Here is a 14,225-nt window from a genome sequence, read left to right as displayed (position 1 = left end):
TTAAACATAACTGTAAGGGTTTGCATGAGCAGTCTTCATTTGGAGACTGTATATAGATTAACTCTATTTACAATAATGGGGATTGAGTAATTACGTCACCCAAAGCTAAAGACTGTTAGGAATTAGTTTGGTGGGTCAGTTGGAACGAAACCTATTAGATGCACACTACATATTCCTTGAGTGGAGACGTGGAACATTGGATATGTAGCACAGAAATGTTCTCTATTCTAAATTTTGTCATTTTTACTCTCTATTTTTATTTAAATGGTTGACCGATTGAGCCATTTATAATAAGTTGTACCGATTATAAATGGCTAATGGGTAAGAATAGTGTAGCATTGTTCTCGTATGATTATCTAACGGGTCTAGTTTCCACTGGAGCTGGATGTGTGCATCCAAGCCGGTCCTGTGGTGGTATGAACAGGACAATAATATGCATCTAATGAGTACGAACTGGTCCTTCTACATTTGCTGCTATTATTACGGAGTTGAGCTCCTGTTGGTGATAATTGCAATTTGTAAGGCATGAGAGTGATCTTCTGAACAATTTTATAGGGACCAAAAGAACGAGCCGCCAACTTAACATTCTCTCTTAATGCAATTGAGCTTGAACCTGGCGTTATTGGTCTAGTTTTAATAGTATGGGTAATGTTATATACAGTTTTAGAATGTACAGTTTTTATCTACTATTTTTTAGAAAAAAGTCGGGACTCTAGATTTATTTACTTTTTTCAAAGGAGACATCACACCTTAAAACTGTAAATATCATTTAAAGCAATGTGAGATTTCATATACCACCTTAGGAGTATAAGGAGTTCGGTCTTGATTGAAAAAACCGACCGGACTGAATGATCTTGTCCGATTTGGCCCAAATCAAAGTTGAGATCGGTCGGTCTCAGTCTCACAAATTCTGGACCAAAGAAATTCGGTTTGGTCTCAGCATCTATAAATTTTAGATTGGACCGGATCGGACCGAATCCCTATATATATTTAGAATATTTTTAATAATTTAATATATTATTTTTATATAGTAATTATATAAGTTAATGATATAATTTTCATATAATTATTATCATTGAACATATAAAATATAAAATAATATATATTATCTATTAATAATAGATTATAAATCATGTGATAATTTGTCATTATATGTAAATAGTTAATACATTATACATTCATATATACTCTACTATTTACACTTAATTAAAGTAATTAGATATTTTTTCTTAAATACCTAAGTTACAAGGAAGTATGAATAATTTTTGTACAATGAAATTATTTAATATTCATTAACCATATATAAAATGCATGACATTATTAATAATTATGCATACTAAAGAGTAAAGTCTAAGTAAGTATGTAGTAACTATCAACTTCATAAATATAATTATAGTAAAATATTTTTTTTAATGAGTTAGTTACATAATCCACATTAATAAATTACTTAATTTTAATTTTTGTAAATTAAATAAATTTTTTTAAAAAAAATATTAAACAAAATAACAAAATAATTAGGTTGGACTGAACGGACTGACCGGATTGGACCGATAGCTACAACTCCAGTCTGGTCCCTCTGGGTGTTTGGTTTGGTCCAATCTGGTCCAAAAAATGATTGATCAAAAATTTTGGTTCATCACCCCTCAGAATGGACCGGATCGATTTACAGCACTACACTACTTACCTTATTCTCTTATCATATGAGGTATCTTTAAAAAATAAACTACCCCATGTAGTTTATCATATCATATTGCATTTCTTCTTATCTAATCTTAATATCCAAACATAATTCAGATACAAATACTTTTCAATTTTTAATTTTTTTTTATCTAATCATTACAACTTTTTTAAACTTTTAAACAAAACACAAAACATAATTCAATTTTTTCAAATTTCAAAACAAAGATTATATTAAAAAATTATAATCTAATAATATTTTAATTTTATAATATTATTTAACTTTTTCTCTCTCATTTCTCAAAATTTCATAAAATATTTTAACTCAGATCATTTCACTATTATTTACAATTATCTCATTACTATTAACAGATTTCTCATCTCATCTCATATGTTTAACCAAACGAGTCCTTAATATAGAGTTTAAATTTTGAATGTGCAACCAAAAAGATAAAAAATGACATAATGATGAAGTTTTATCTAAAATTTTGTTTAACCAATATTAAGGTTGCGTTTAAATATTGAGATGAGTTGAGTTGTGAATGGTAGTATTTTGTGGGTCTCATTGAGATAAGTTTAACTTTTAAAAAATGTTGTACTTAAGAAAAATTTACAAAAAACTTAATTCTCCACATGTCAGTTATTTATATGTTGAAATTCATGAAATTTGAATTACAAAAAAATTAACAAAATGATTTTTGTAAGTAAAAATGTAAGTACATGTAGCACTACTCTTAATTTTTTTAAGTTGATGTGGACTTAACTTTTTAGGTTAAGATGTATGAAATATGTGAGATGAGTTTAACTTTTTAAGAAAAATTAAAAACGAATGAGTTTCACCAATAATTAATTTGATATGAGTTTACAAACCAAACGTAACCTAATACTCTTGTCTAGGGGTGTAATCGGTCCAGTTCGGTTTGAACATAATTTAGAATTGAACCGGTATGTACCGGTTTTGCATTTTTAAAAACCTATTACGCACCGGTTACCTCTTAAACTGGTACATCCGGTTTTACTAGTTTCGGTCTCATCTAGTCTGGTTTTTCAGTTTTAATAAAATGTAAATTTGTAAAAAAAATCTCTTAATAAAAAAAAAACTGCTTTTAAAAAAAGGTGTCTTATACTTTTATTCCAAAATCTGTCACTACTACAAAAATCTGCTTACTATAAAAAATCTGTTTTACTAAAAAAACTTTGATTTACTAAAATCTGTTTTACTAAAAACTGTTTTACAAAAATTTGCTTTACTAAAAAAAAATATGCTTCAAGCCTATAAATAAAACTACTACAAAAACTGAAAAAAGATCTGCAATAAAAAGAAAAATCTATTATGGAATAAAATAAGTCCAAAAGTCTAACAAATTACAAGTCCAAATACCGGAAGTCTGAATTACAAGTTCAAAAGTCCAACAAATTACAAGTCCAAATTACAAATCCAAATTAAAAGTCCAAATTAAAAGTCCAAATTACAAGAACATCCAATAAAAAACGTTACAACTAGAACCAATAACTATGCACCAAGTCACCAACTCCAATAGTCCATTCAACAAACCTTGCAATTGTATGAAAATAAATCAAGCAGTTAATTTCAATAAAAAGTTAGTAATTACATTAAATAAAAAAAAAACTTAAGGAAAGATGTTATACAAGTTGACCTACCTTAAGTTTAATTATTTCCAACCAAAGAAGTAGATCTTGAAGAACTTCCTAGGTTTTCCATGAGCTCTATATAAAAGGGAAAAAAAATAATAAGTATAATAATTAAAACAAATTACTAATATGATATACACTTTAGAGATAGTTTAAAAAAATGTGAATGATGCTACATACCTGTATCAAATTTCTCAAACTCCTCAACATCATCCATTAAAGTGCGAATGTTAATCGGGGTAGAAGAACAAAGTCAATTTTGTGTACAAATAAGGGCTTATACCATAAGTGGAGATAGGCTACTATGGAAAGGATCAAGTACTCGACCTCCTGTGCTAAAAACCGACTCAGAGGCCATTATAGATATCAGAACTGCAAGAACATCCCACGCAACTCTTGAAAGTACGTGGTACCTAATGGAGTTAACCTTCCACCAAGTCAACAAGTCAAATTTCGCATTATCTTCTTCACATTCTTCAGATGAATACCTCTCTGTCCACTTTACTTTCCAAAAAGTTCTCCGACTCCAAACACTTCTTAATTTGTGCACGGATAAATGATCTGAAATCACCTTGACCTACCCTAGCAGTTAGGGGTGCTACCCGCCCCCTGCCCCAGCATGGGTAGGGGCGGGATACTCCGTCCGTTCACCGGGGTGCCATCCGTCCACCCCCCCCTACTGGGCCCTAAGTGGCCTTCATCCCAACTTATTTTAGGGTGAGTCGAAACCCTAAAATAATTTAAGGGTTTCAATCCTTGAAACCCCTAAATTATTTTAGGGTATTTCGAAAAAAATGAAAAAATAAACCAATCACATTCACCGAGAGATAAGAGATTCACACACGAATACACTATACACATTGTTCATCAACCATTCAAACCAGTGAACCACATGCACAATCAAGTCTTCACAGCACACAATTTATAAAATCTCATCCTCTATCTTCGATTAAATCCCATTCTTCCTCCAATCTCCATTCCATAAAAGAAATTTCATAAAAAAAATTAGTAGATTTAGGGTTTCTTACATTTGACGAAGGAGATGAAGACGGAGTCACGAAAGGCTGCAACAATGGCTACGGTGACGATGAGCAACGGAGCGAGACATAGAGACAAAGAGAGAGAGACTGAGAGAAAGAGAGAGATTCTGGGTGAATGAGTGGGCGGGTGATCTCGCGCGGGGGGAAGGGGGATTCTAAACAAAACATGAAACGACGCCGTTTTGCCATTGACGAAATGGCGTCATTTTGTTATAGGTATAAAAAAAAATCCAGGCATAAAACAACATTATTTTTTTTTATATAAATACTTATATATATATTTATATATATTTATGATACGGGGCGGGGCGAGGCAACTATCCCGCCCCCGCCTGGGGGGTTAGATGCGGGCGGGGCCACCCGCCCCCCACATATGACGGACGGGGTGCTCCTCCCCGTTGAAAGGGGGCGGAGCGGAAGCAGGGCAGGCCCCGTTGCCCACCCCTACTAGCAGTTGAACTTGTAGTACTAGCCCCTTCCTTGCTTGATTGGCTCATAGTTTGATCTTGTGTCCCAACATCACTTTCGTCATTTTCACAATAACTATCGTATAAACGAGTCAAGGCATCTTTAACCTGATCCACCAACTAATAATTTTCGAACCATTATCCTCATATATTCTTTCAAAAATAAATGCTAGATAACGCATTTTATATCGATGATCAAGAATCAATCCAATATACAATAAAAGATTCATTTTTTTCAAGATTTTCACAATACTTCTTACATTTAGATTTCATACTAAATGTCATTGTCCTCAAATTATGAGGTCCTTCCATACACTCCAAATTAATTGTAGCTTCAATTGTCACTAGCTCAAATATAAAATAGTTGCAAGTGACATAATTATCCCCTGAGAAACGCAAGGTTGCATCGTAAAAAAGTTTTAGAAATTTTACAAACAACCTACTCTTATCACAATCATCCATGGTTGGAGGCCCTAACTTGGATGCCCCTCCTTTACCCAATTCACTAACACCATCATCATTCTCACTATCATCATCTCCAACGCTCTTAACATATCCCGAATCTTTATCCTCTAGCTGTTGAAATGTTTTTTGAAACTTTCCAACCTTATCCAACATCATATAAGTGGATTTTCAATGAGTTGCAACATCTAAGCAAACAATACTTTTACAGGTAATATCATCACTATCGCAACATTGCTTAAATGTGTTTCACTTTTGTGAAGATGATTTCACATACTTCACAGCCCCTCTAATTCATGCAAATGATTGATCATATTCTTTCAACTCATCCGAACAATCAAGTTCAAGATATGAGCACAACATCTCATATGCAAGAACTCATGTTCCAAAATCGTATCATTTTTATTCATTGTCTTTATTTTGATATACGAAACTGTCTCATTATTTGAGCTTGCATTATCGAGTGAGTTTGTATAATATTTTGGTCTCCCCTATTCAAGTAAACACATTTTGATTTTTTTTATCTATTGTCTCACCCTTATGGTTTTTCATCTTACAAAAGCTGATAATTCTTTTGTGCATTTTTCAATTTTCATTAATAAATGTGCGGTGAGACACATATAGTTAAAATTTTGCACATAGTCCATGTATTCGTCGTGGTTAGACAAATGTGCTGCCCCTTAAGAGCACTTTTCAACTTGTCTTTCTCTCTCAAATAAAGTTTAAAAATATATTTTACAACCGTTACACGTGATGGAATCCCATTCCATCTAGGTTGCACAACAAACATAAATTTCTTAAACCCCTCCCCTTCCACATGTCTAAAAGGAAGCTTATCAACAACCAACATTTTTGCTAAGGTTTCTCTATAAGCCTCAACACTAAAAGCAATAGGTATAAGCCCCCTACTGCTTGATCTAGATTGGAAACTTAATACATATTGGTTTCTGTCCACTTTCCTAAGTGGAGACTTCTTACATGTTTTTTCTAAGTGCCCCAACATTGATTTTGTGCCATCTATATTAGGATCACAAGCATGAGTCGTTCCACAAAAGTTACATATAGTCTTAGGTCTTGATTTATTCTCAGTTTTAATCTTTGTAAAATAATCCCAAACTACAAATCTTTTCCTACCACTCCTAGGACCAATAGATGGCTTACTTACATTAGATTTGGGAGAAAGTGGATCATTAGTCGCTGTTGATTCCATGGTCATTTCCATTGAAGGTTGAACATCGCCAGGTGTTTTTGTTTCATTTGAAGAATCCATCTGTAGTAACAAAAATAAAATTAATAAAAGCAGCTATAACTATATAATAACTAAACCAATGGGAGTAAGTTTTATCAAATGAAAATCTTAATTGGTCTTAGGCCTCAACCCAATTTAAACAAAGGATATAACTACAGTCTGCAATAATGTTTGATGCACTGAAATCATAGGCTACTGAATACTTATACTTCGATCGAAACCTAACCAGGACCTCAAATTATTTCAATAATAATAATAAAAAAATCAATCCAAGACCTCAATCCAACCCAATGGTTTCCCATATATAGGCTACTGATATGTCGATCAAAACATTAAGAACCGAGCACTACATTTTAGGCTAGCATGTGCATTAAGCCAATCTATATTGATCTCTAGAGAAAGATATGCAGAAAATATAATTTGCACCAATAATTAGGCCAAACAATTAGAAAAATGATTAGGCCAAACAATCAGAAAAGATCAAGCATGCCCTAGTCATTTGGGAAAAAGATTCAGGCCAAACAATTAGAAAAATATTATATCCAAATTCATTTGGGAAAAAGATTAAAAATAAAGAAGCATAAAGATGACATGTGATGCAATTGGTAATAAATCCTCTTCAACAATCGAACATTACTCGATCATTTGGAATATAAGTTCTTAGAGGCACACTGACTCAAGAGGGGGGCAGTGCAGTGTTGAGAACTTGAGAGAGGGGCCGATGGTGAGATGTTTGACGACCGTGAGGGGAGGTGCAGAGACTCAGAGAGTGAGGTAGAGAGACAGAGACGAGAGGGCAGAGACAGAGAGGCAGAAAGAGAGGCAGAGAGAACTTAGGAGAGGAGCGCCGTTTGTTCTTGTTTTAGGGTTTATTTGAATTTCATATAAACTGGAGACTTGGTCCTTGGAGAGGAAACGAAGACGTTTCTTGTTGGTTTGGTTAATTCTTTTAATGAATAAATATAGATAGAAGCCACTATTGGGAGCATCCATTTTGCACACATGATGTGGCATCATCTAGACCACACATCTCTCAAAGTGAGTGTTGAGAATAATAAACTAGAAGCAGCCACGCAGTGAGTGCAAAGTGTGCACTGCTATAGTGGTTTCTCTCTAGCATTACTCTTTTTTAATTGATCATTAAAAAGATTTTTCTTATGGTTTGGGAAATTGTTAATTATAATTTATTTATATTTGTAATACATTTAATACATAGTTATAGACTATAATGATTTAGTTATAGTGATTAGTATACTGTATAACTATATAATAATATTAATATTAGACTACCATTATAGCTATATATTAGCATTAGTTATATATTATTATAGCTATATAATATATTAGACTCTATAATAGTATTAATATTAGACTATTAATATAGCTATATATTAGTATTAGTTATACTAATTTAGTATAACTATATTAGTATAACTATAGTCGATATTAAGCTATTAGTGTTAGTATATATATTAGTATTAGTTATAACTATATAATATATTAGACTATATAATATGATTAATATTAAGCTATTAGCATAGCTATATATTAGTATTAATTTATAGTGATTTAGACTATATATTAGTATTTGTCAATTGTTATAGTGAGTTTAATTTATTATAATTATATTATTGATGGTATTATAGTGATAATATTAGTATATTAATTTAGTATTAATATTATTATATCATTATTTTATATGTGATTATTTTGTATAATGACTTATATACTAATTTATATATAGACTGAAAGTATATTACTACTGGTAATATAGTATTAGACTATAGTATTATTATAAATATTATTATTAATTATAGTGATTAGAATAACTATATATTAGTATTTGTTAATTGTTATAGTGAGTTTAATTTATTATAACTATATTATTGATAGACTATAGTGATAGTAGTAGTATTGTAAAATGTTATTAATAACTTAATATATATTTTATGTTTAAAGCATATGATTAATTAAATTTTAATGTTTAAGATTAAATTTTTATTTTATAAATTATAAAAATATTATCTTATATATAATTATAATTTATATTATTATATATATATTTTTTGATAATCTTAAATATAAAAATTATATATAATATAAAAAATGTTTAAAAAATAATTGAAAACATATATTAAATAAAACTGGTCCAGAGTCAAAATCGGATCGGTTCTAACCGGTTTTCAATTCTTTTTAAAAATCGGTTTCAAACCGAACCGGTTCAAACCAGGCTGATTTGACCGGTTCGGACCGGCTTTTCGAAATTTTTTTACAAGCCACGAGTCTTGCCGAGGAATTGGAAGCGTGCGTTACCTGTCGCCATGGATAGACTACAGATGAGGTGGAAGATTGTCAGCCACAGCCGTTAGTCTGTTAAAAAATTTGAAAAGAAAGACATTAGCAAATGACGTGGATTATTGTGAGCTGTCGGATAACTTCGTAAGCATAGCGCATTTTGGTGGAGAGCAAGCACACGCTGATACCAAATCAGCTATCAGTATTCTGTCTCTAGCAAGTGTAATGGCGTCTCTCCGTCTTCCTACTGCCTCGCGTCCTGCGTTTAGAGTCCCCATCACGGCAGCATCGGCTCCTCTGTCTCTACCAGCCTTCGCGACTCAAAACTCGGTCAAATTCACCAAGTGGGTTCGGTCTAAGTCTTTCAATCTCGTGCTCTCAGGGGCTCTGACGGTCGGTCTCTCTCTCGCAGGTGAATTTTTCTTTTCGCGTTCTTTCTATTTTGTGCCTATCTTTTGAAGGTACCATATTTGGGGATATTTTCTTTCAGCAAACGTCATGTTTTTCTGCTTTAAAAGATAAGCATACCTTGTTGCAACTGGGTTTCTACATTGTATGTCATTTTAGTCTCAATTGGCAGGTTGGCAAAGCCTTGGATTAGAAATTACCCAATGCTAGCTGCACATTTTAGTTAGTTCTGTTTTCCATTTTCACCTGGTGGGAGGCCAAGACTTGTTATCTGAGACTTGTTATATGACTATAGTATCAAACCCCAAAAAAATTTTCATCTACATTTGACTCATCACTCAATATTCAATTTCTTGTACAAAAATATTCTTTTTATGGTATGATACAGATTTATTGTTAGCATTATGAGATGTGAATAGGAAACAGTGGAAAATTTATTGAGGGACTATAGGTGACATGGTCAAGTCCCTCATTTAATGGCTAGATATTGGCTCTAATACCATTTGTAATGACCTGAGGAAAAGGTCCAAGCCACATCTGGGCTTTACTTCAAAAGAACTAGTTAATACTACAATTGGAGTCCTTTAGAATCATTATAAACTGCAATAACTTTTCCGTCCCATAGGATCATTAAAAACTGCACGAAATTCTTCCTCAAGCAATAGGGAATTCAATTGTTAATTCCACCAGAGTTAATTCCAGTTGCAAGTGTGAGACTTGAGCTGTAACACGTACAATTGAATGGCTTGCTGAGAACATCAAGGACTTAAGCTGAGGTTATTGTAATATTCTCATGGTTTATAATGGTTCTAATGGGCTCTAGTTGTATCATTGACTAGTCCTTTTGGAGTATAAATCTATATGCGACTTGGGCTTTGCTTGAGTCGTTACAAAGGAAGACGAAACAACGTTGCAATTCTATACTCTTCTAGGAAACTCAAACAGTCCTGACCCTCAAGATAGGAGAAATAAAATGTTTGGACAAAGATGAAAAATTGCAGTTGACAAGAAACCAAACTTATCTTTGTAGGAATTGGAGTTGCAGAGGCAAAGATTGGGGTCAACAAGCCCGAATTGCTTCCTAAAGAGTTTAGTCCAGTCATTGATGTAGCTGGGTTCCTGTCTGATGGCCAGGTCTGGTTTCTTTCTTCTTGGTCTTTGATTCAGTCTTTACTATAGCCTTCTGTAAAAGTTTTTGCTAATTCAGTTCATTCATTCTCTTTCTGTACCCTCATTTTTTCCGGTTTGGTTTTTTTAAAATAAATATATTAATCTTATTTCCAAGATAAACACATGAATTCCTACATAGATAAGCAATTGTTTGGTTTATAAATTTGTCTACGAGTGGTGCCTTTTTGAGTGATTGGATCATGTGAAGGCAATATATGATAAATTGCTGATTCCTTGTGGTCAGTGAGCAGGAGAAAAGACTTGCTCAAGAGATAGATGATATTGAAAAGGATACTGGGTTCAAGTTGAGAGTTCTGGCCCAGAATTACCCTGAAACACCAGGTATGCTTAATGTTTCTAATTTTTGGTGCTCAAATGGTTTACTTCAGTCATATATTTGTTGATTTTTAATGTTTCTTTCTATTTAATCAATGGCTTTGTTTCTATTTAAATTTGGAAACATTTTTTCTGGTGAAAACTCAAAATATAAAAGAGCTAATCATGACCAAACATTCTTGTAGGGCTGGCGATTAAAGATTTTTGGCAAGTGGATGATAGAACTATTGTCTTTGTTGCTGACCCTACTTTTGGTAAAGGATTCAAAGTCACTATCTTCTTCTGAATACCTCTACCATAGATTTTTCATGTTTATGGGTCAATTTGACCAGGCAATATATTGAACTTCAATGTTGGGGCATCTATTGACCTGGACATTCCTCGTAGCTTTTGGAGCAGATTGGCAGGGAAATACGGAAATATTTTTTACTGGAAAGAGAAGGTAGATTGTGGGTTATTGCCTGGATCGCTATATTTTCTTAGGGTTGATTACTTTTGTTCTTCATGGCTGAGTTTAATTTTGTTTGGGTTATTTGAGGTGTTATTAAAATAGAAATTAATGTTTCCCTCTGCCTAACACAGGGGGAAGATGCATCAATTGAAGCAGCTGTAATGGCAATATCTAATTGCTTGAAAGAACCTGTAGGCCCAAATAATTGCTCAGAGGTAAAATAGTACCACAATGGATACTAAAAGATAGTTCTCTCATTTCTACTCAGCTACAATTTTGAAAGTATGAGAGTGCGTTCATGATTTCGACAGCTAGGTGTCAATACTAAGTAATATTACATAAAAGGTGGCAAAATTGTGAGTGCTCGTTTCCTCTGTCCTATTGAAACTACAGTCAGTATATGATGTATTTATAGAGTCATGTGATGCAGTTCCGAAGAGGGCCACAGATTGAGCAGTATCCTGGTTTTTTAAGATAATCACACTACTAGTTCTAGACTTCGAATGTGTACTTTCATCAACATTCTGAAAGGAGAATAAGACCTCGGCTCCAAAGTTTGTCTGGAAGGAGGCTAGGGACAAAATTACAGGCTTCAACTTTAGGCACATCTTAGATTTATGCCAGCATACATTTGTAGCAAACTCCACCAAACAGAATATGTGGTGCTGGTAGGTTGTAACAAAAGGGTTTGTCAATTTTTTAAAGTACTACTCTGTTGTTTAATCCGCAAGATGTCTAAAATATTTAAGCTTTCAAATACTACAGAACTGTATGGTATTTCACATTTATTATTATTCTGCATAAACTAGAAATTTAATTTTCTTGACGTCTTCCAACGAGCTTTAATAACGTCGATTTATAACTCTTCTGCCACGAAATCTTAGTTTATGTTTTTATTCATATGCAGAATTCAAAGTTTTTTGTTATTGTTACTATGGACAGATTGGAGTAATATGAAACTAAAAGTTTTCTATCTATAGATTTGTGTAAAACTATGTTCCACCTCTTTGAATCAGTAATTTCCCAATTCGTTTCGGTCTTTCAAAACACAGGGCACATGCATATATCTCCCCCATCTACATGCTCTGCAGAAAATAACCTGCTGTATATCATAAGATTCCATTATGACATTCTGTTTACCTGTTGCACTGAGTGATCTTCACATGATTAGCATCCCAAAAACCATGCCATTCTTTTTTGTCTCAAATATCTGAACAATTGTGTAGTCAATCATAGGCTAAAGTTGAACAATTGCTTCTTGTACTGTTTTAAGTGTGAACATTCATTGATGCAATGTATTGGTGAAGTACAAATATAGTACGGCATTCTGTTATTGTATATTTTTGTTCTAGTTGTCTGACAGTTAGGTAACAGCTAGTTGCATGAGGAGTCCTATTTTAGGTTCGTTTTCTTGCAAAAGCAAGAAGATAGAAAGGCAGGAGCCATTGCCATTGAAAGCGGATTTACTAGCAATAGTATATGTATAATGGCTTGATTCAGGAAAGGTTTGGATAGTAAGTTAGTTGAGTTGAGTTGAGATAAAAGTTGAATAAAATATTATTAGATTATTATTTTTTAATATTATTATTATTTAGATTTGAAAAAGTTAAATTGTTTATTATATTTTGTGTGAAAATTTAGAAAAGTTGTAATAATTCGATGAGATAAGTTGAGATCTACTTTGAATCCAAATGAGCCTTTGAGCATTTCAGTTCATCTTGTATGGCAAGAAGCATCATGCTCAAGTCTAAGGCCTTGTTTGGCACCCAAGTATATTTTGTCAATTTTTTTTTCAACATTTTTAACTTTTATTGTAACTTCATTCTCAAACATACATTAAACCTAAAAAATTTTATATTTCTACTTTTCATCCAATCATTTTCCAAACACCAAAATCAATACAAACTTAAAAACAAAAATACTCAAAAAATATTATGTTCAAACAACTTCTCAACTCTATTTATCCATTCTCACAAGCTGCAATACAAACATTATTTTCAAAAATATTTATTCAAAATTTTATCTCCATTCCAAACATCCCCTAAACAGTAAATTTAAAAAATTCTCAAAATTCTGAAATGTTATAAAAATTCTCAATAAATCATATATGTGTGGTTTATTGCCTTTTAGAGAGTAATCCTCTAGGAATTGGGATTACTCTCTAAAACAGGAATTGGGACTACTGCAGGCTTACTAGAGCAATCCTCTAGTAATCCTCTAGTAAGCCTGCAGTAGGTGGTTTTAAAGTGAATTGGGATGCAGCTGTGCAATCAAGGCTAGGAAGGATTGGCATTGGCGTCCTAATCAGAGATCATCAAGGGCTGGTGATAGGTGCACTTCGTGCTAACAGACCTTTGAGAGGCAATGCTTTTGATGCTGAAGCATATGGGCTTGTTCTGGCTTGTGTTTTTTTGTAAGGAAATTGGAATAAGGCAATTCGGTTTGGAGGGAGATTCAAAACAGGTCGTGGACCAAGTGATCCAAGGCTGTCCTAACTGGAGCTTAGGTGGTTGCCTCATATCAGATGCCAAAGCTGCTCTAATCCCAGCTGCCGATTGATCCATCTCTCATGTGTACCGGGAGGCTAACATGGCAGCTCACAAGCTTGCCCAAGTGGCCCTTGAATGCACTGAAGATCTTTATGACATTGAAACATGCCCCTCTTGTATTCTTCAGGTGGTTACTGAGGAAATGAGGCATTGATCATGTATTTTCCACTTGTAATACTGCTTCATCTTGTATGTGGTTGGTTTGATTAATGAGATCAGTTTATTATCAAAAAAAAAAAAAAAGAGAGTAATCCTCTAGAACTAGCAGTTACAAATGTGAATGCAACATGAGGGTCAAAATTATGAACCCTATTAGGACCCCACCAAGAGTGGCCCCGAGGATTTATATTGAGAAGTACAAAATGTATTTTTTTTATGCTTTTTTTAAAGTATTTTTTAAATCCCTTTAAATAATTAAAAAAATGAGAAAAAAATTTACAAACTCATTTAAAAACGAGAAAACATATT

General features: G+C 33.0%; 1 protein-coding gene across 3 annotated transcripts; it reads left to right on the top strand.

The window, feature by feature from the left end:
* The first annotated feature begins 8,980 nt into the window (after window positions 1-8,980).
* LOC108990913 (thylakoid lumenal 15.0 kDa protein 2, chloroplastic) lies at window positions 8,981-14,000 on the top strand. 3 transcript variants are annotated; one of them, XM_035688993.1, is made up of 7 exons: window positions 8,981-9,255; window positions 10,282-10,385; window positions 10,673-10,763; window positions 10,943-11,011; window positions 11,090-11,199; window positions 11,340-11,423; window positions 13,627-14,000. In XM_035688993.1, the coding sequence occupies exons 1-7, from the start codon at window positions 9,069-9,071 to the stop codon at window positions 13,765-13,767; spliced, it is 786 nt and encodes a 261-aa protein (XP_035544886.1). In that variant the 5' UTR covers window positions 8,981-9,068; the 3' UTR covers window positions 13,768-14,000. The 3 variants fall into 3 exon arrangements, with proteins under 3 accessions (XP_035544886.1, XP_035544887.1, XP_018820580.1); XM_035688994.1 differs by lacking the exon at window positions 13,627-14,000 and adding an exon at window positions 12,610-12,735; XM_018965035.2 differs by lacking the exon at window positions 13,627-14,000 and adding an exon at window positions 11,639-12,039.
* Window positions 14,001-14,225: the final 225 nt, after the last annotated feature.

This window comes from Juglans regia, chromosome 3 (genome assembly GCF_001411555.2).
Source record: "Juglans regia cultivar Chandler chromosome 3, Walnut 2.0, whole genome shotgun sequence".
NCBI classification, from domain to species: Eukaryota; Viridiplantae; Streptophyta; class Magnoliopsida; order Fagales; family Juglandaceae; genus Juglans; species Juglans regia.
This window is presented reverse-complemented; position numbering and strand designations above follow the sequence as displayed.

Excerpts from the sequence above, each read along its gene's own strand:
- LOC108990913 (XM_035688993.1), top strand. The coding sequence starts at position 9,069 with ATGGCGTCTCTCCGTCTTCCTACTGCCTCGCGTCCTGCGTTTAGAGTC. Across the intron at positions 9,256-10,281 it reads GGTCGGTCTCTCTCTCGCAG|GAATTGGAGTTGCAGAGGCA; the intron begins GTGAATTTTTCT and ends TTATCTTTGTAG. Across the intron at positions 10,764-10,942 it reads GAATTACCCTGAAACACCAG|GGCTGGCGATTAAAGATTTT; the intron begins GTATGCTTAATG and ends ACATTCTTGTAG.